Here is a 20,642-nt window from a genome sequence, read left to right as displayed (position 1 = left end):
TGTCTTCTGTCTTATTTGCTGTCGCTAAACAGTAGTTTAAATATGTTTTGTAATCCTCTGCGTCATGTAACATAACAACTTAAAAGTTGAAAAAGCGCCCTTGCGTTTACTTTACTTAGATAAAAACACAAATGTTTTCAAATGCCTAGGCTTACTGTTTCTTGCCCTAAAACTCCATATGGTTACATTGAACGTTCTGTTTTGCAGACAATGAGTTGTCTTTTTCTTTCAAACATACTGTTTTACATGTTTTGGACCCGTACACCGTTTGCCCAAAATATACCCCCCCCCCATACACACTCCAGTCTGAGCAGTGTAGGTTGAAATGGTACTGGTTTTAAAAATGAAAACATATAACCTAATAACAATAAAACAATGGTAAATACGCATTTTTTTATCTTAAATTCTATCATATCTTACTGGATAAAAATAAATTAATTATTCATACTCTCAAGTCAACTGTCCAGATTTTCACAGTGTCGCGATTTTTACTTCGTATTTTATCTGTTCCTCATAAAGTTTATGGCTTTCTGGCAAACCACTGAGGATTAAAATCTCTAAATAATGGCGTGCATTTGCGTTTCAGACTTCATATCCGTCAGAAAGGCATGCCAACACTAAATCTGTTACTCTAGCAACTTTTTAAGGGCAACATTTCAAATCTGCTGAGACGTATGAATAAATTGTTCTAAAAGGCTTACACCGTGGTTTATGTGGCATCTGCCACGATCTGTCAATCTGTTTATCTTTCTTTCTGTTAACTGTGTAGCTGCTCCAAGACCCCTTGCAGCCACACCCGGACTCACAGAGAATGTACGGTAGTTTTCAATCAGGTATTCGTACATTTTTCTACAGTCGGGCGAGTGTACCTGGTCTTTTTTGGGCTGCAACTAAGGAGGTTGGAAAGATGCTCTTTTTCTTTGGGGGAGGGGGTCAGGTATTTTGCCTGAAGCTTTTCTTTCTAAACGCTGAGATTCCTTTTCAGCTCCTCTAGCAACATGAAGATACGATTGTATCTTTAGTTTTGTCGCTGGACCATTTTTTCAGTCCTCAAAGCAGTTTGATCACAACAGCACATTTCTTCGTGCATTTTAATAACTTTCAACTTCCCATCTCCAAAATGAGGACCACTTCCTCTCATAATGTGGAACAGATGGGCAAAATGTTGAGCACTTACTAACATCTACAATCAGCAAGCTCACGTGATGGTTAAAACGTGATACTTTTTACTTTACAAAAGTGTGTTGTTTGAATTAAGATTCAATTTTATTTATCATGGATATCAGTTTAAAACTCCTAACACAATGTGTGACACACCCTTTCAGTGTGGAACTTCGAGGAACCTGAACTTTCTAAGCCCCAAAATGAGGAACTTTCCTCATAAAGAGGGTAGGGAGCTAGGGTTGCTGTTTTAATTACCTTATCTGGTTTCTTTCTTCGCCAGTTTTTCTCAAACATTCCACGCAAACAATGTAAAATAGCCGTTTTGGCTAAGAGGACACAAAAGATGCAGCCAAACTAGTTGTCTTTAAGTAAGCCCTGTTATTTGGTACAGCAGCAGTGCTAGTAATATCGCTTTCCGTTAATTTTGTAAGATCCCGACCTGACAGCACACTTACTAACCCGTTCCATGCGTTTTTATTTACCCAGTTTATGGTTCATAGAAATAGATAACACCTGCTATTCTGGCAGCGTAACCGTCCCCAGTGATCAGTGCAGATTAAGACTCCTGCCTTTTGTATCTGCCCCCCTACCCAAGTGATTTCTTCCTAAGCCTTTTGAGATATAACCAGCGACCCGAGAATATCAGACTGAGATGTGATGCTACCGAGATCTGCAGAGCTCTCAACCTTCAATATCCAAAATGAGGAACGCTACTAGCTCTCATAATGTGGAACAAATGGGGAAAGTGTGGAACACATACTAATGGCTTACTAACAGCTTCAACCAGGAAAGCCATAGGACGGTTAACATATGCTGCTTTTATTTTGTAAAAAACGATCTTTTAATGAATTAATAGGACTGATGTCTATTTACGGTATCCCGAATATCAGTTAAAACATTCCTTCGAGGAACATGAACTTTTTAAGACCCCAAATGAGATACGCTCTTCGTGATGAGGTACACTTGAGAGGTATGAAAGTCCTATTTGAAGCAGTTTACATTTATATCCATTTGAGGGTAACCTGCAGTTTCTTGGGATGCTTATACTCTGACCGACTGGGGCAGAGTGTCTCAAAGATTTTAAGGAGTGGTTATTCCATGGTACACTGATAACTAATAGCCTAGGATTTTGCCCGATCAGGTAAAACCAGAAGAGCACCTCTTGTTACAATTTAGCTACGCCTCTCTAATTCCATTTGGTGAGTGAGGTCCCGCCCCTATTGCTATTTGTAGGTGTACGCTGGAGGGGATAAAAAGGGTGTTGTGCGTGGCCATTTCTACAGGACGGTCATCTCTTCTTGCAGTACTTGATCCTGTAGTGCTAGATTTTTAATTATAAATTTTGTCTACAAAAAGTATCTAAAATGGCAAACGTTTCTACCAGAACCACAATAACCAGCAGCCGTATTAGTGGTGGTGGTTTTGGGGTTAGTGGTGGTGGTTCCCGTCTTCTAAACTTTTCTAGTGCGTCAATGGGAGCTGCACCTGTCTCACGTACCAGATATAACGTAGTGGGCTCAGCTCGTGGGTTGGGGTTGGGTGCTGGTGGAGCCACTTCTGGTTATGGCTTCAGCACTAGCGGAGGGCTTGGTATGGGAGGTATTGCCGCCGGGATGGGTTCCTTTGGAGTTGGTGGCGCAGGAGGCTACGGAAGCTCAGCAGCGTATCTACCCATCACTAATGTGACCGTGAACAAACAACTTTTGGCTCCCCTCGACTTGGCAGTAGACCCTGCTATTGGAGTTGTCCGACGAGAAGAGAAGGAACAAATCAAAACACTGAACAACAAATTTGTTGGCTTTATAGAAAAGGTAAGTACCTATTTTTTACACAAACTCTTGTACATTGGCAGTAATCTGCATGCAAAGTATGTGCACTGTACAGATTTTCTTAGAATTTCCAGATTTTGGCTATTTTGGTCCGTTCATAAAATTGCGTTTTTTTTTTTTTTGGCAAATTAGTAATGGTCAAAGATTTAAAGTTGGAAAATAACAGGCGTTTCAGTTCCATACTGAACATCCTTCAGAAAACTCATGCCAATCCAAAAACCTGTTATTTTTATCAACTTTCTAAGTTTGTAAGAGCAGTATATTTAAAATTGTCCCTATTTTGGGTATTTGTCCCAATTTATTTATGGCTTTGTCCAGTTTTTTACGTGTGAGGGGTCTTGTCAGCTTAAAAGAATATTCATCGTTCATTATGCTCATTGTATTTATCGTATTTCACGCGGCTCTTGGAGCATCGCACGTAGGCTAGGCATTTCCATCCCTTATAGTTTTAGTGCCTGTAGCTAACAAGCAACAAGCAGTAAACTAACTCTGCATTATACTGTAACTGTTTGTGCTTTGACCCCTTTAAATTTGTCTGTCTATGAAGCTTATTGCTGGGAGTGACAAATGCCGGCATTTACGAATGTTACTCTCTAAATATGAACCTACTTGCCTTTTAGTTTGAAGCTAGTTTGATCTCTTTAGCTTATTCTAATTCTTTGCACCGTAACCTGCAGCGATGTGCAGAATGTCTCCCGTTTCAGTGTATTTATCGTGACTTTTCTTTTCTTTAGGTCCGCCTGCTGGAGCAGCAGAATAAGATGCTGACAGTTAAATGGGAATTGTTACAGAATCAGCAGCAGGGTGGTGCTCCTGGTGGAATGAACCTGAACAACTTGTATGAGGTATACATCTCCAACCTGAGACGACAGATGGATGCTCTCTCCAATGACAAAAGCAGACTCGAGTCAGACCTGAAAAACATGCAGGGCCAAGTGGAGGATTTCAAAAACAGGTGAGTGGAACGGGACTCCTAAACTTAATGTATGCAGTCAAGTATTTCTTTGGGTACTGCTGTCTGTCTCCATTTTTTCCCTGTGCAATTACAAAAGTAATGCAACTACAGATGTTTGAAGCTTTTATTTTGTGTGTGTGTATGTATATGTATATATATATATATATAAAATATTGCAGCAGCTGCCCACAAGCAGGAGTGGCCTTGGGTCAACTGGGGCCCTAGGCAAAAGGGCCCCATGGTGCCCCCCCCCCCACCATAGTTGTCACTTTAAGTGATACCATAAATATCGAAATATAATTTTATTTTTTAACCTGAGTGTTATGAAATCTGGATGGGATCTTCACTAAGCTTTCTGGACACCAAGCAAGCCTTTCCCTTCAAATAACTTTACCCATATTGCTTTAACTATTTATTTGTTTGGCAAACTTTTTTCTGCTATCTGGCTTGTCTGTTCTTGTAAGGCGCAGAATGGTGCCATCCAAGTAAAAAAAAAAATAGTTTTACTTGCATGTGTGCATGTGCAAGGATGGCCAGTTGCAGCTTGGAAGAATATGTGTGTGTAAATCTGAGAAAGCAGTTGGCATATCCATGATTAACACAGCACAAAAAAATAGTAAATCATGCTTCAATAAACATGAAGACCTAATTAAATGAAGTATGGTTGCCAAATAGGATCTTAAAAGCAAAGAGTGGTGTTGGGGAAACAATGGGTATATTCGTAAAAATGATAGTGACCATACTAATTTGGCTTAAAATGCTGCTTTTTCTTGTCTCTCTCAAATCCTTTTGATTTAAGGATCTACAGTTTGGTCCTGGGGGCAGCAGGGATGTTTATATGCTTTCTATGGCTAGAGGAATGTGGTGTAAAAAAAATTCCATAATGTGCTCTAGCCTCTAGGGTTAGTGTTAATGTGTAATAACTGTCTTAACTGTCTCCCATGGAAAAAATGGTGGAACTTTATGTAGTTTGTCAGATCTTGTGTACCTACAAAGGCATCCACCTGATATCAAACATGACTAAGTAGTGCCGGGTATCCCCATCTGCCTATGTTCTGGTATTATGGTGCATCAGTGCACTTTAGTTGTTAATCACAGTATGCAGACTACACTGTTTTGGGGTCTAGGATTGCTGTAGTTTAGCATTTCACTTTTTCACTATTGTGCAGCTGTGGAGTTGATTATAATGTACATGTGTTTCTTGTCCCCTGGAAAATACTTCTCTGAATTAATTTGTACCTTATAGTGATCAATTGCAACTTGTATAGCAATTAAATTTAGCACAGGTGATATGTATTCTGTTGTATAATTGTACTGCTGTTTGTCTCCATATTGTACAGCTAACCTTATACTTATTCTTTAGTCTGAGGCTTAAAGCTTGAGCATTTATATAAGCATATATGAGTGGATGAGTGTGCATTTAATGCAGGGGCAGCTCCTAGTACTGTATATTTTCATCTCAAATGTAATGTTGGGTAGACTTTTTTATTTGAATACAAATTAAAACAGGTGGATGTTCAACTTTTGTGCCCTTTTTGTGATTGAGCTCTTTCCTACTGGCTCAGGTTGCATTAGTTGTCTGAAGTAGGCTAAATTAAAAGAGAAAAAGCACATGGTCACTTGTGAATGCACAAGTACCACTGCCAAACGGGCATATATAGGATTATGTAAAGGATGTACAATGAGTTGCACTGTATATTGCATGTGATAGCAACTCTGTTTCCCCCTGGAAAATTTAATTATCCATTTGGTCAGACATCGTTGTAGTTGGTCATGTGTGAGAAGCAGAAAGTGAGTTGCACTTATGAATTTTCAGCTTTGTCAGATGGAATAACTGTTGCCATTAGTAACTTATTTGATCAGTCAAACATCTGAAGTTTACATAGTCAAAGCAGTTTGTACTTGAGGGCACAAATGTAATTGGATGAGACTGAACCAATTTTATCATTTGATTACAATTCAATAACTGACCTGGTTTATCAGGGCTAGTATTTGGCTTGGAGTTTAAAAAAAAAAAAAAAAAAAAATGCGTTACTGTAAATAGCTGAATTGAATTAGCTACTTGATAAAAATTGGAAATCTGTATTCATGGGCAATATGTAGAATTACTGAGGTCATCTGGAATGTGGTGATCCCTGCTGTTTTAGTTAAAGCAGTTCTTGATCTGCCCTTAACCCATTTCAGTTGTCCTTGATTTAGTTGCTGCTTCCAGTCCACCCCTTCTGCTTAGCAGTCAACTGTCATGGCTGCTAGTGTAGAACTGCAAGACGTAGAAATGCCAGAGATTTTGGGCAAATAACCCTTTGTGTATTTAATCCAGAGTATTATTTGACCATGTCAAGTTTGCCTGGTCTCCCTCAGTTGTATAGTGAGAAATCTTGACAAACCGGACAAGATGTAGTCAAAACAAATCTTCAGTGAAACCTTTGAAGTACCAGAAATTGGAAGTGAAGTACACTACCTTGTACAAAGTCTTCTGAAGCTGGACAATTTTTTACTTTTTCAAAACATCTTCTCTCATGTGGGTGCTGACATTCTCTGGTTACAGAAACATGAATCAAAATATTTTTTTAATTGAAAACTTCTCAAAATATGAACATTAAATGAACCTACAGTAATGAGTGATTCTTTGGGAGTGCCCATCACTTGACTAACCTAGCATCTCTAACCCAGGCAGGGACTAATGTCTAACATTGGCTTCATTCTAAATACTAAATTTCTTACTCTTAACAACTTTAGGTCTAAAACTATGATCGTGGAGGTCATGCTGTTGTAGCAAAATTCAGTTCATTTAATTGTCAAACAGAACATCGCTGAATGTAAGTTACTTTAGGGGGTGTATAGTCAAAATTTGCATGCAGTCTCAAGTTCATTTGGAATTGGCTGCTGTTACTATCAATAAACCTAGTTTCTGATGTAAAATGTGCAAAACTGCTTTAAAATTTCAAGAGCTAAATGCTTATCCTAAAACTTAGGAAGGTGTCACTATATACCACAAAATGACACTGTGGTAGACTGGAAAAACAAACTGAACAAATAACCAAAAAATAAATGCTCTTGAATATTAAAACACAAAACACAAATGGGTGCAAAGCTTTCAGGTTATCTTCCTTAGTGCTGGTAATCAATTAAAATGCATATGATTTTATATAAATTAAATCAATGCTTTTGGAATAGGATTCCAATCTACATTGGGTAGAGCCACTCACTAACACTTAAGAGAAACCTTGGGTGGATGGGAAACAGAAAATTTACCCTGGGGATCACTGCAGTGGCTCTGCTGGACAGAGGCACAAGGAACTAATCTAAGGGGGTGTTGAAAGCCAACACATTCTGGCTAGGCTTATAGATTCCCTCAGGCAGCCTACTACTTGCCTGTGAACCTACGAACATGAGACAACCATCCAATATGAACATAAGACATACAATCAGATACAGTTGTCTACTTTTTTTTAATTAAAACTGGCTTAAAATTAACCATACTACACAAACCTGGAAGAGTCTGCTTTGTCTTAAAAATCCAACCATATTCTTTTTCCAAAATTAGTCACCCCCTCTGATAGTTCTATGAATAACACTAATGGCTCTAATGATTAACATTGTCAGCAACATATTTTGCTAGTGCATTGACCACCTATCAGATGTGTTCAATAATGCGAGCTTTAAAAGATGAGCATTTTGAGCATGTTCACTAGCACTGAGGAAGGAGATAATCTGAAAGCTTTGCTGTGTTAATATTCAGTGTTTTCTACATTGGGCTATTTGTTTGTTTCTTCATAGGTGTTACTGTAGCCTGAATCAAACACTGCCTTGAAAATAAAAACTTCAAAACTTTGTGATAGTAATGCAGATGTGATGACACAGAAAAGCCTGAAAGCATAAAACCAAGACTAGGTGACCAAATTCTGAATGTTTAGGTGAATAGGATAGAGGTACTACATGCTCCCAGCCCTCTGGCTTCAAACTGTATGGTGAAATACTAGATGGCTGTGCAATGAGACACTGCTTGCAAGATCTGCTCAGACACTATATGGGATAGATTTCCTTGGTTCCCCTTCCCCTAAGTAGATTTACCATTCCTTAAACTTCACAATTAATCCATTAACTGCAAGGTTTTAGGGAATGTGCTACTCAAGAGTGATATTCACAACGCATCCTACTTTGTGTAGTAATTCAGGCAATACAACTGGGTATTTCTACAGTGTGCAGAGGTGGGCAGAGGCATTGGATACCCATACCACCATGGTACCTGTCTTCTGTTACTAGCAGTAATGTAGACTGTTCAGTCTGCGCACTTGCTTTTTATGGTACATAACTTTTCTGTGAAAATGATTTAATAGGTATCCATGTTAACCAGATGGTGCCAATTTGTTTATGCAGCTAGCTGACCAAAATAAGTTTCTGTATTGGAACTTTCCTGTCTTTCCACTAGTTGCACTGAAAATAAGGGAGCTATTTAAGTGCCAAGCCATTTGATAGGAGCATGTCTCTCCCTCTCCCCCATGTTTGACCATACTTCAATTCAAAATTTTACAAAATGCTCAGATTTCTCACTTTTTTGATCTATTCCTTAAGACTTGTCTTTGCAAAACATGAGTTGATGTTGCATTTATATTCTTTGGAAAATGTCTACCAATACAAAACCTGTTTAAGAGCGATATTTAAAATCTTGTTCTATTCTCCAAGGCAATACAAAACCTGTTTAAGAGCGATATTTAAAATCTTGTTCTATTCTCCAAGGCTTTGCCAAGAATTCTTGTCAAGAGGTTGTCCTACATTGTGACAGTGCATGTCTACAGGATGCTGTAAGCATTTAATTGATCTAATCTCAGCACTTTCAAAAAAAGGTGGTAGCATCTACACTAATTTCTAGGTTATGGTGTTGGAAGTGCTGAAGCACCAGTGTCACCACTCACCATGTTTTTATGACTTTTTGCCTGTTTTCTTGTGAACATAAAAGGAGGCCAGATGTCTGCTGCACTTATATGTACCCTCTTCTCCTAAAATGAGGAGTAGCCAGAAGGTTAATGAGGTGGAGGGAATGTGTTGTGCAGTCAGATTCTTTTGTCAAAGTAGCTGAGGACTCCCACTACGAGGGAAATGCTGGGACTGGAAAGCCAAAGTGTGTATAGAAACCGGTGTGGGGGTTTACATCACTATCTTTCAGATAATTTGCCTCCTCCCTCTTGATAGGATTAGCAGTGTTTCCAGCTATTTGTGCATTATCCGCTACTATATTTTTTCTGCAATCAGTTTATAAGCTCAGCTATAGTAATACATGGATTTTTGTGTGAACTACAAAGCTAAAATGCTAAAATGTCATTTGTTGCTCTATTGCTTAACCCATGTAAACAATGCATTTTAAAATTCTTTTAGATATGAAGATGAAATCAACAAGCGCACTGCACTGGAAAATGAATTTGTGGTCATAAAAAAGGTATTAACTTTTCTCACTGAAACAATTAGATTTTTCACAGCCTAATCTTTGCAAAGCTTATTTTTGAACAAAATGTAAAATGTTTAATACTGAAGCACAAACCCTTTTTACTTCTGCCACTCTGTTCATGGTCCCCACATGGAAAAATAGTAAAATATGAGCTGTAAGTTCTTTGCAGGGTTTGGTTTGTCAGATTACACTGGCTGAAGTAGCCCTGGAACTGCAGTAAGTGAGGATACAATGTACAGACTGATGTCCAGAAGGGAGCAAAGCTACTCTGAAAGTACATACCACTTGTGTTGAAGGACACCACATGAGAAACAATTTTTAATGTTTCTACTTTGTGTTTGACCTCTAAAATGAGGTGCTTTTTGAACAATATTTCGAGCATTGTAGGCAAAGCTTGTTGAAAGAGCATAGCAGTGAACTCCATTACGTGGAACTGCCATGAAGCCCAATACAGATCCGCTTCATTAAAGGCCATCAGGTATGGGACTACATCATATAGTTTTAAAGTTAAACTTCCTACCAACCTTCAGTTTGAGTAATGAGATGTCCCTTTGATCCTGTGAGTTTAAAATGTTTTTCCTTGTTTTAGCCACTCCCTTTGGTCAATTTGCCATGGCTACCCAGGTTTGTGCTGTCTTGTACCTGTGAAGCTTCTCTGCATCATAAAGATTTTCCTGTAGTTATAACAACTGTTTAAACATTTTGAGGTTCACATCTGAAGAAATTACAAGTGTGCAATACTTTTCTGTAGTGCAAGCAGAGTAGCTTTATTGCAACTTCTGAAATGCTGGCTATAAATCTAATTATAAATGCACCGGAAAGCAGCAGTTGTCAGCACATTGAGTATTTTTGCACATTTTAAAATTTGTTCTAGTCCATTCCTGGTTGGGGTGCCTCTGCAGGGTTGCATGTTCTTGTGTCTGGATTTTGTCTAGCTGCTCATTTTTTTTCCTTGTCTGCCAAACATACAGTGGACTGCTGTTCTCAATTCCCAGTAGTAGGGCAACCTAGCATGTGAGAATGTCTATGCATTCTGTGGTACATCAGTGTCCTATACATTCTGTGATACATCGGTGCCCTATCCACAATCTAGAGAAGGGGCTTCAAAGTCTTGTGACCATTGGCTTCAAAGTCTTGTGACCATTGGCTTCAAAGTCTTGTGACCATTGGCTACCAGGATGTGCTCCAGCATTCCTATGAACATATTAAAGGTGAAAACGGGTGACCAGAAAATGGGACAGATCGACAGTCTTGAAAACAAATCCTGACACCTGTATCCTGAAATGTTATGTCACATACTGCAGATTATATCCATTGTATTTCAGAAGTGCCTATGAGCTGTTCATTTTAAAATCATCCTAACTACGTATAATGTTTTAGTAATTAGTTAAGATTGTGTGGTTGCTGCAATGGTGTTATTAAGCATGCTCTGTTTGTTCCTAGGATGTTGATGCAGCATTCATGATTAAGGTAGAGCTGGAAGAAAAACTGAGAGCTCTTCGAGAAGAGATTGATTTCCTGAGGGCTATATATGAAGCGGTAGGGTATTTTTGCTTTGTCATTTACAATATCTATTCCCAAACTCTTAGCTTGACTGGTCAGCATTAGTGTGCTCAGACAAAACATTTAATTTGCAGTACTCCTTAGATTGGTCATTGGATATGCATTGTATGTGTTCAGACAAAATTTACTTTCCTCTCCTTGTATATTGTACCCTTCTAAAGAAACCCTCTAGTGGTCCCTACAGGATCATGAAGATAATTCCTTGCAGGATCATGAAGATAATTCCTTGCAGATTACAATGGTAATGTCTGCGAAACAAAGCACAAGGCATTGTCACGTTTGGTCTGGATTCCTCCAAATTTCTATAAATGAAAAGCAATGCCATCCAAAGCACAGAAATTGTGAAATAATAACACTGCTTAATCTACATTTATACACTCATTAATCTAAATTTGTATACACTCAATCTAAATTTATATAACCCTTCTCCCAATCCTTCAGATAATGAAGGCAGTATTTAGAATCGGTATTTAATAAATGTATGGAGTTTTTGAATCTTCAGTAAATTCTTCATGAAATGGAGGATTGCAATGGAATTCTTCCTACAAGCATTCTTTTACACCAGAGTTTGGTATGAGAAATTTCCCTAGCATGATGTCAGTAAAGTTAAAGATGTTACTGGCACTGCTTGTTGGGGAGTTGTTGCAGATGTAAACCTGCAATACTGAGATCCACTGACCACGTAGTGGATCAGAGGTTCTGTGATGTACTTAACAGTTCATGCTTCTGAATATGTAAAATGCTCTGCCTATGGCATTGGGATTTTTTGCACCACTATAAACACCTACTTTTTATCTTTTAGTATGACCTTTTTATTGGTTGCATAGTCTATTGGTTGGCTTCCCATAGTGATTATATTGGTTGGTTTCCCATAGGCCTTAAACCTATATTGTATAATAAATGCTTAAATTCAATTATGAGAATGCTATTCCTCCTTGGATGCGACATGACATTGGAAGTCTCTTATCTTCCTGTGAAGAGCGAGTTTCCTTAAATCATTCCCTCCACTACAGCTTGTACCTTTAACTCCAGTGTGTGGTATGAGCCATTAAAAATGATGCTGCCACATTACATTTCAAACAAATTCTTATCTCTAACAGTAAGTGTTACTAGAAAAGCGTAAATGGCAAACTATTCATGATTAATCTTTATATTGGTGGTATCCAGTTTGCTTTAAACTGGATTTTGTAAGGCAAAATAAAGACAGCGAGTATAATTTTGTAATGTATAAATGGCGCTTGCTTGAACAGTTGCTGAAATCCTGACTCAAACTATTAGCAGGATTTTCTTTATATGGCTGTGAGCTTGAGGCTATGTGGTTCTGTCTGAATGTGGAGATGTTTGGAAAAGTTTTACAAATGGTATACAAATTTATCTCTGCTGCATTAGACAGGTAAATGTCAAATTTGCCATGTATGTTTTAAGATGCATCTTCAACACCATGTAGCATGGTTTTGTAATGCAAATATGAACAAGCAATAGTTGATATCAAGACATCAGTAGGAGTTCAACTGCAGAAATGCCTGAAGGCACATTTTAATCTGCTGTATTGCCTATTCCTAATCTGTTTTTCTGAAGCACGTTAAAGTTTCATAGCTTGTAAACATTTAATGTTTGTTAGCTGGTCATACTAACCATAATGTTTTCTGGCAGAGTAATGCTGCTTTAAACATTGCAGGAGTATTGCTACCCCTGGCACCTCAAACCTGATTTACAAAGTTTTAATTGCAGGCTTGTCATACTAAGCTTAGATGTGATAAGCATTTTAAAGAAATGTTGCAATTTACAGGAACTTCAGCAACTCCACACACAAGTACAGGACATCACAGCCATTGTGCAAATGGACAACAACCGTCAGCTTGATCTGGACAACATCATTTCAGAGGTCAGACTGCAGTATGAGGAGATGGCCAACAACAGCAGAGCTGAAGCTGAGTCTTTTTACCAGCAAAAGGTAAGCCTTGGTGATTATAACATGGAACATGCTGAATGGATTCAGCACAGTGTACTGACAGACTACTAAAGCTTTGAATGTGTTGCTGTGATCATGTTGAACAATTTGTTTACATTTTAATATCTAATAAAAATATAACTTTCAGCAAAATTGAATTGCTTAAAATGGTAGCACATGACCTGAATGAGCAATGTGTGAGCTGTGTCAGAAGCGGTTTCAAATCCATTGTAAGCAGTAAAAGTATACTTCTATACCTGGCTTACTGTTCACTGTAGAACAATTTGCAGAAACCATTCTACTGCTAAACCAATTTTAAATTTGCATGAGCCTGAAATTACTAGTGAGACTAAAATTCAGCTGAATTTCATACAAATGTTTGCCAGCATGTACAGACCCTTTCTTTTAATGGGATAAAGGATTGTAGGCCATTATTATGGCCTGACATAAAATTGTCAAGTCTAGCACAGCTTTTGGCAATCATGCCAGTCATAGGATGAAAGTTGCTTATTTCAGATGAAAGGTAAGCTGAGGGAAATTGGCATGGCTTAAAATGTACCACAAGAGTAGGTAGCCTAGTAGGTAGCCTAGTACTTATCTGAATACAGCACTGAAATGCACTAGGTGATGGTCTGAGGAGCAGATCTCTGAGGCTCAAATGAGCACTTTGATTCACTGTGGCACTGATCCTGAGGTCATATCAGACTTCCATTATAGCTCCGTTGTGGAAAAGAGCTTGTTCTCTTGCTGTAGCTTGATCTCTTAAAATGCATGCCTTGAGTTTAACATGGACAATTGATATATCTAGCTCTTCAGAATGTGTAATTTAGTTATGCAAGTTCACAAACAGATCTAGCAGTTGTCAGCTTGATAAGCCACAAGTATTGATCTTCAAGCCATTCATCTTTTGCTCATCTTCTTTAATATGTTCATTATCTTGGCTCATGATCTATTTTTAGAAATAGAAGTGTAGTTTTTATATGCAGTAATACAGCAGACTGTCATAGTGTGTTTTTAACTTGCTTTGTTTTTGTGGGATCTAGTATGAAGAACTTGCAAGCTCTGCTGGAAAGTATGGGGATGACCTTCGTGTCACCAAGTCAGAGATTGCAGAAATGACCAGAATGATCACAAGACTGACTAATGAAATTGAAAGCCTGAAGAACCAGGTATGAGATTTGTACTTAACTGCAATAGCACATTTGTATTGAACACACTTTTAATGCATTCAAATTTCTAGTGCTGCTTAGCTTGTCAAAGTTGAAATAATAGCAGAGAACTGAATTGACTTGTGTTGCTGCATTGCAATTAAACAAGGTGAGAACTTTTAGGATCAGATCAGGAACAATTTTGTACTAGAAAGTGAAGATGTCATGATGTATTTTCATACTGTTGAAACTCTAATGGGGAGGGGTGATGCAGTTTGCTTCCTTGGAGTGTGGAAGAATGCAAGAGTTCTTATGCCATTATGGTTACTCCATAAGTTCTCATTCTGCATTTTATAGCTTAACACTAGAGTATGCAGTGTACTCGGGGCTAAGCCTACAAATTCTATCACAATAGCATATAGATCACATTGATTCCTCATTTGGAGGGATGCAGGCACATTTTCTGCCTGTAGAGGTTAAAGGTTGCAAAGTATCAAGGCTTTTTGTTCCGGTTTGTCACTTGGTGTGGCAAGTATTTACAAAGCTCCAAAAATGTGTAAGTTTAATCTGCTACTACAATCAAGATGCTTTTATGTACTTGTATTGCTTCCTAGCACATTTTCCCCCAGTCTGGATGTCTCCCAGAAGAGAGATCTGCAGCCATGAGGATGCTTTGCCGGCTTGAGCGCATCCTTTTTGCAGATTGTATTCTGGCTTATCTATTAAGCCATAACTTCATTCTCTTGATTGGCATTTACTTCAACTTATGCCTGCATTTACTTGAACTTATGCCTGCTTGTGTGTTTGGGGGCAGCACATGCACGTTATTGTCTTGGAAAACCCAAGCCCCTCGTGTGCTGCCCTTTATTTCCTCTTGTATAGTTGAATGATCTCAAGCTGGGATGAGTGAGAGCAATAGGATTAATGGATTGGGAGTGATCTAAAGCTAGGATGAGTGAGGGCATGGGATCAATGGATTGGGAGCCAACTCCACCCACCTCTGCTAGGACTGGCTGGCCATCATTGCAGCTATTGGTTAACCAGCCATCACTAGTCCCTCCTGACAGGATGAGCAAGCCAGCATAAATGTCTCTTGCACCCTCCTCCACCAAACTCTTCCAGCTTCTGAGCTGCTAGTCAGAATGACCAGTTCTGTCCAACACAGCCAGGCAGGTTAAAGGACCTTTAACGTCTAGACCAAAGTTTAACCATTCAATGGTCAGTAGGGATGGCAGAGTTAAATTTTCCTTCTAGAATCTGCGTGTACAGAAGGTCAAAGCTGGCTTGTCAAGGGTTGACAATTTTCACACACTAGATTCCTGCATTTGATTTCACACTCTATTCCTGCATTTGATTTTGGTGTCCAGAAGCCATAATTTACTACTAGGTTTGGAAAGTAACTCGTCCAGTATTTCCTTCATTGCAAAAACATTACGCTCCTTTGCTGAATAGTTCTTTATGAATACATAATTGGAACTCCAGTTCTCGTCCTTAACTTATCTTGAGCCTAGGTATGTCGCTGTTTTCCAAACAGTATGACAGCATTGCTTTAAAAAATTGTCACGCAGACTTATCCAGGGTTCCCTTTCCCGAGTTTGTAATTGCTCTTGAGCAGGAGAGGCACTACTGCAGGATTATCTCACAGCAGGCTTAAAGATGAAAGTTCAGCTCAAAACTAAGTTAGAATTTTATATGCTGTAATTGCTGTTCTGCAATGACAAATTTGTCCTCAGCCTTGTGTACAGTTTATCAAAAGCCTAATTAAGCAGCACTATCAATTAAGCATAGTAAATGCATAACTTAAATGAATTGACATGACAACATTTCATTTATATTTAGCGAGCTTCTCTGGAGGCTGCCATCACAGAAGCTGAAGAACGAGGTGAGCTGGCTCTTAAAGATGCCCGTGATAAGAAGGCAGATTTAGAAGCTGCCCTACAGCGGGCCAAGCAGGACATGGCCCGACTTGTACATGATTACCAGGAGCTCATGAATGCCAAACTGGGTCTGGACATTGAGATAGCCTGCTATAGGAAGCTTCTGGAGGGAGAGGAGATCAGGTATGTAATGTAGAAGTATTTTGTCTGTTAAATGTTGGTGGATGGTGTGCATTGGCCTCTAAGGGAATACTCTAAAAATGGTTCTGTGACAAACTTTTTCTGGTTTTCCTTCACCCTGAATTCTTTAAGCTAATATACAATTCAGCCACCCTTTCTGTTCCATGTTAATGCCCAGTAAATGTTCTATGTATGGCCTGTTTTTGTAATGCACAAGTTACTTTTGAGGAAGTTATTTGAGAGGTATCTCTGCAGATAATTGTGTAGCCGGCCTTAGGCATAGGCCAACTTGGCGGCTGCCTAGGGTGCCGGTCTAGCAGAGGCACTTTTCCAGTATTTATTTGGTGTAGTTAGACTAAGATAGAGGCAGCAGGTGGTGTGGAGGGGTGCTGTGGAGCCCTTTTGCCTAGGGCACCAGTTGACCTAAGGCCACTCCTGTGTCATGGTCTACCATTGAGAACACTGAGAATGGCCTAACTGGATGTAAATATGAGGGGGGTGTAAACTGGTTGAAAGATGCATCAAAGGGTACGTAAGAGTTTGGGAGGGGGGAGAGGCAGATGTGGCTGAAGATCACCGGGTGTGTAATACAGTTTTGGTTCTAAGAGCTGCAGGATAGCAGATGTGCAGTTCCCAGCAGAAATGGGCTAAAGAGGGAGGGCTGTAATGACAAAAGGCTGGGAACCAAGATAGAAGGGAGGGAGATGACATGTGCAAATATGTCCATGCAAGTGTGGCAGCAGGAAAGACTGCTTATGATGCCACAACAGGTGCAAGGCAGAAAAGTCAAGTGATTTTAAAGGGAAGCAAACCTAGATGTCCTTCCTCAATAGTCCAGGAGGGTCACTCACCACTAACTCCATACAACTAAGTGGCAAGGAAGTGGAGCTAAATATAATGGGGAGCAACAAGAGGAACAAAAAATCAGTGTCTTGATGTAGGAAAAGTAGTGTGTATCTGGACACAAGAATAGTGACTGGACAAAGTGAAAGGGATGAGAACCAGTCTAGTGATGAGAACCAGTCTGAGGAAGTGCATCTTCATGACATCTTGAGTTGTCACCAATGGGGAGTGAAATACAGCTGTTGCACATTACTACCATTGATATCTTGGGCTAAGGAAGGTGGCAGTAATATGACAAGTTATTTGTACCAATGTCAGTGAGGCTGAGGGCTAGGAGTATTAGATTCTTCTCATGCCTATTGACCCTCAAACCCCTCTACACAGTTGGACATGGCCCATTCATTCTCTTTGTTGGAGTTGCATCCAGGATCAGGGCATCCTGGACCAGGGCAAGAGCTGCCCAGAGGGAGTTGCCATTCAAGTAACCAGTATGGCATAGGGCATTTTGTGCTACCTTGCCTGGTTAGGGTGAGGTAGTCTGCATAATCTATAAATGCCTACAATGTGCATCCCTTTGCATAGTCTCTTGTTAAGGAGCATATCAAGCAGTGGCTTCACTAATCCCTGTAAGGTTGCCTGCCATATCATGGACAATCTGATAGTGAAGTGTGGCTGACACAACGAATGGGGGGGGGGGTCCTCCCCATGTAGTGGGATATGAAGTCTAAAACTCAATATTTTTTCCAAAGATTTGCCAGAAAACCAAGAATGAAACAGTTGAGAACATGGGAGGGCTGGCTTAAAGTACATGGTTTTACTGTGAAGATGGCAAACGTCGGGGCAGGTGTGAACTGACTATGGGACCATTGTATGTTTCTTGCTTGCAGCAGAAGTTGTTTTACTTTATGCATTTTCCTGTTGTGATCACAATCAGGGTCTGATCTCTGACGTTAATGTAAAGTAAAATTTTAATTTATGAAATGAGTGTGTTCTGTTGTGCAAGAACTGATGCCGTTTTCTTTTATCAACAGGCTGAGTGGACAAGGCACTGGACAGGCCACAGTCATGGTGCAGTCAACGACTAGTGGTACCAGTAGTGCTGCTGCAAGCACTGGCTTTGGAGGGGGCAGCATAGGTTTCAGTCTTGGAGGTGGCTCACGTGGCCTGAGTTTCACAAGTGGCGGTACTGGATTTGGGCAGGGAGGTTCAGTCTCTGGAGGGTCATCAATCACAAGAACTTCTTCTATGAGAGCAGAGTCGGTCAGGATGGTTAGATAAACTTCATATCACAACGCACCCAGCCTTGCTTGCTGATGTCCCTGTCTTTACTGCCTGCTGACAGAAAACCCAGTTATAATACCTTTAAGCGGAACTAAATGGAAGTTCTTGCACATACTTAGTAAATGTGCCAACCTGAATACATTGCTATAGCATTAGAAAGTTAACATTCTGTAGAATTTCCACTGAGTGCTAGAACATTTGATTGTATGTTTACGGATAGAATATACAGCTGTGTTCTGTTCTTGTACTGTAGCCATGAATGGAATTAACCTTGTTACCAGGTGGTTTTATTGCTGTCTCCTTTCCCTCAAGACTTTCTCCCAAATGTTGGCCTTTTGGAATTTTATGCTGTGGTATGTGAACTGAATTCTTGACTGCAATCTGGGTTTTCTGCCACTTGTATGGGCAATGTCATGCCTGCATGACTTTGCAGTTTGCCATTTCTGTGTCATGCTTTTGGACAATGGCATCTATATCTCCATGTGTTAAGTAGTGAACTGTAACATGAAATATTTTTAAGATTGGGGTCTTTGGAATATTGTCTGAAATGCCAAGCATTTTCTGTTTTTCAGAAGTACAATATTAAATAAATCTACACAATTCAAATTGCTGGAGTACTTTTTTTTTGCATTTGTTCATCTGACATGTCAGTAAAGAAGGTGAGCAATCTTAATCATGGCTTGTTGACAAGGCTGAAACTGAGTTATCTACATCCGGTTTAAGGCACTGCTGCCTAACAATGTCCAGCTGTATTGTGATTGCACTTTATCAGAAATATGTTTGTTTTAACACTTGACCATGTTTGTTATGGCTTCAACAAACAAGGGGTGAGATGCACTGCTCCAACCCCTCTTTGGATCTACTCTGAGCTCTATTGTGAGGAAGAGACTCCTGGGATATTGCAGTCCAGATCTTTAAATGCCTTGCTCCAGTTCATTTATCAATGGGTCCCACATTGGAGCAAAATTTCTACATCTGTATAAGCTTGGTCTAGGCAGTAAACAATTTTAGCACCAAACTAGTTACTTCCAGCATTCATAAGATATCTGGGTGGGGGCTGTAGCTTCTCTTCAATTTGTCTAATTTAGATTTGAAGATATTGGGAAATGTGCTTTGCTTCACAAAGCAGGAATTTGCCTGGAAGGTGGAAAATTCTTTGGGAGGGAATTTGCCTGGAAGGTGGAAAATTCTTTGGGAGGGATGTGACATGCCATAAAGTCTTCTGTTGCAATAAAGGCTTGTGTTCCTTTGTCTTTGTTTTGTACCAGTTTTGCAGCTGCATAGTAGATAAAGTAGGATTGGATTATTTCACAGGTTTCCAAGTCCTAGATTAGATCCCCATGTATGAGATGGAGAGACCTTTAAGTACCTTAAGGTAAACATGGGGTGCTCTTGTAGAAGACTTTATCGGGCAAATGCTGGGGTTTCTTAATTTGGTTAGGTGTGGTTAAATGGGAGAAGGTCTGACTTGGAAGAAGCTACATTATCAGGAGACCCAGAGCTAGTTTGTTCTTGCTAAATTTGCAAGTCCTAATTAACTAGTGGCCCGGATGATGTAATCCATATTCCATAGGGCCAGATTTTTTAATAAGGATGTTTTGCTTATCTTGAAAGAAGCAAATGCCTAATTGCAGAACACAGAGTAACTCAATGTAACTGATTCACTACATTCCACTGCCTGCCTGTGCCACTTAACCAATGTTAAAGCAATTCCTGAAGGTTGTCATTGACTTGAGGCTTCCTAGAAGGGTTCCTGCTCCTTCCTGTGTTTTTTTTTTTTTTTTATTTGAGAGATGTACTGAAATACCCTTTGAGCCTGCACTGCAACCTCATTAGATGCAAAATTTGTCATTTGGGAAAAGTGTCATCTTAGTAGCCATCTCATCAGCTAAAATGTTCTCAGAATTTCAAGTGTTAAAGCTGTCTCAGAACTATCCCTCAGTCAAACTATTCACCTCCCTGTATTTCCAAATCCAAAAAACAAAAGGGGAATGTGCACATTGTATAAGGCAAAAACTATAAGCAAAATGAATAAATTGTGGCGCTTGCCTACAGCAAATGGGACACCTGTCGGTAAATAGACTCTGCATTTAATTTTTCTATAAGCACCATGGCAAAATACCTGAACATATCTGAACACAGTTGCTACTACATTCACTGGGGAGAGTCTACTTGGGCTAGCCAGGAGCAGTGACCTAGTCCTCATTGCACATGTTCTCCAGACACTTTTTTTCTGTATTTAGGGCTAGAACATGGTTTGCCTTTACAGTCCTACAGGACTTCCATCCCTTCTTTGAAAAACCCTTCCTCCCATGAGTTATTACTGCAACAACACAATGAACACAATACAGTTGTCTAGTTAACCGTAAATATAGATTTGAGTGTCTTCATTGTTGAAGTAATCG

General features: G+C 39.5%; 1 protein-coding gene across 1 annotated transcript; it reads left to right on the top strand.

Moving 5' to 3' along the window:
* The first annotated feature begins 2,420 nt into the window (after positions 1 to 2,420).
* Positions 2,421 to 18,843, top strand: LOC122811780 (keratin, type II cytoskeletal 8-like). Its single transcript, XM_044083840.1, has 8 exons — positions 2,421 to 2,975; positions 3,728 to 3,948; positions 9,325 to 9,385; positions 10,838 to 10,933; positions 12,747 to 12,911; positions 13,952 to 14,077; positions 15,896 to 16,116; positions 17,988 to 18,843. Exons 1-8 carry the CDS (start codon positions 2,529 to 2,531, stop codon positions 18,232 to 18,234), a joined length of 1,584 nt encoding a protein of 527 aa, XP_043939775.1. The 5' UTR covers positions 2,421 to 2,528; the 3' UTR covers positions 18,235 to 18,843.
* Positions 18,844 to 20,642: the final 1,799 nt, after the last annotated feature.

Source organism: Protopterus annectens, chromosome 9.part0, assembly GCF_019279795.1.
Source record: "Protopterus annectens isolate FY-2018-M chromosome 9.part0, PAN1.0, whole genome shotgun sequence".
NCBI classification, from domain to species: Eukaryota; Metazoa; Chordata; order Ceratodontiformes; family Protopteridae; genus Protopterus; species Protopterus annectens.
The sequence above is the reverse complement of the archived record's forward strand: the minus strand, read 5'-3'. Positions and strand labels throughout refer to the sequence as shown.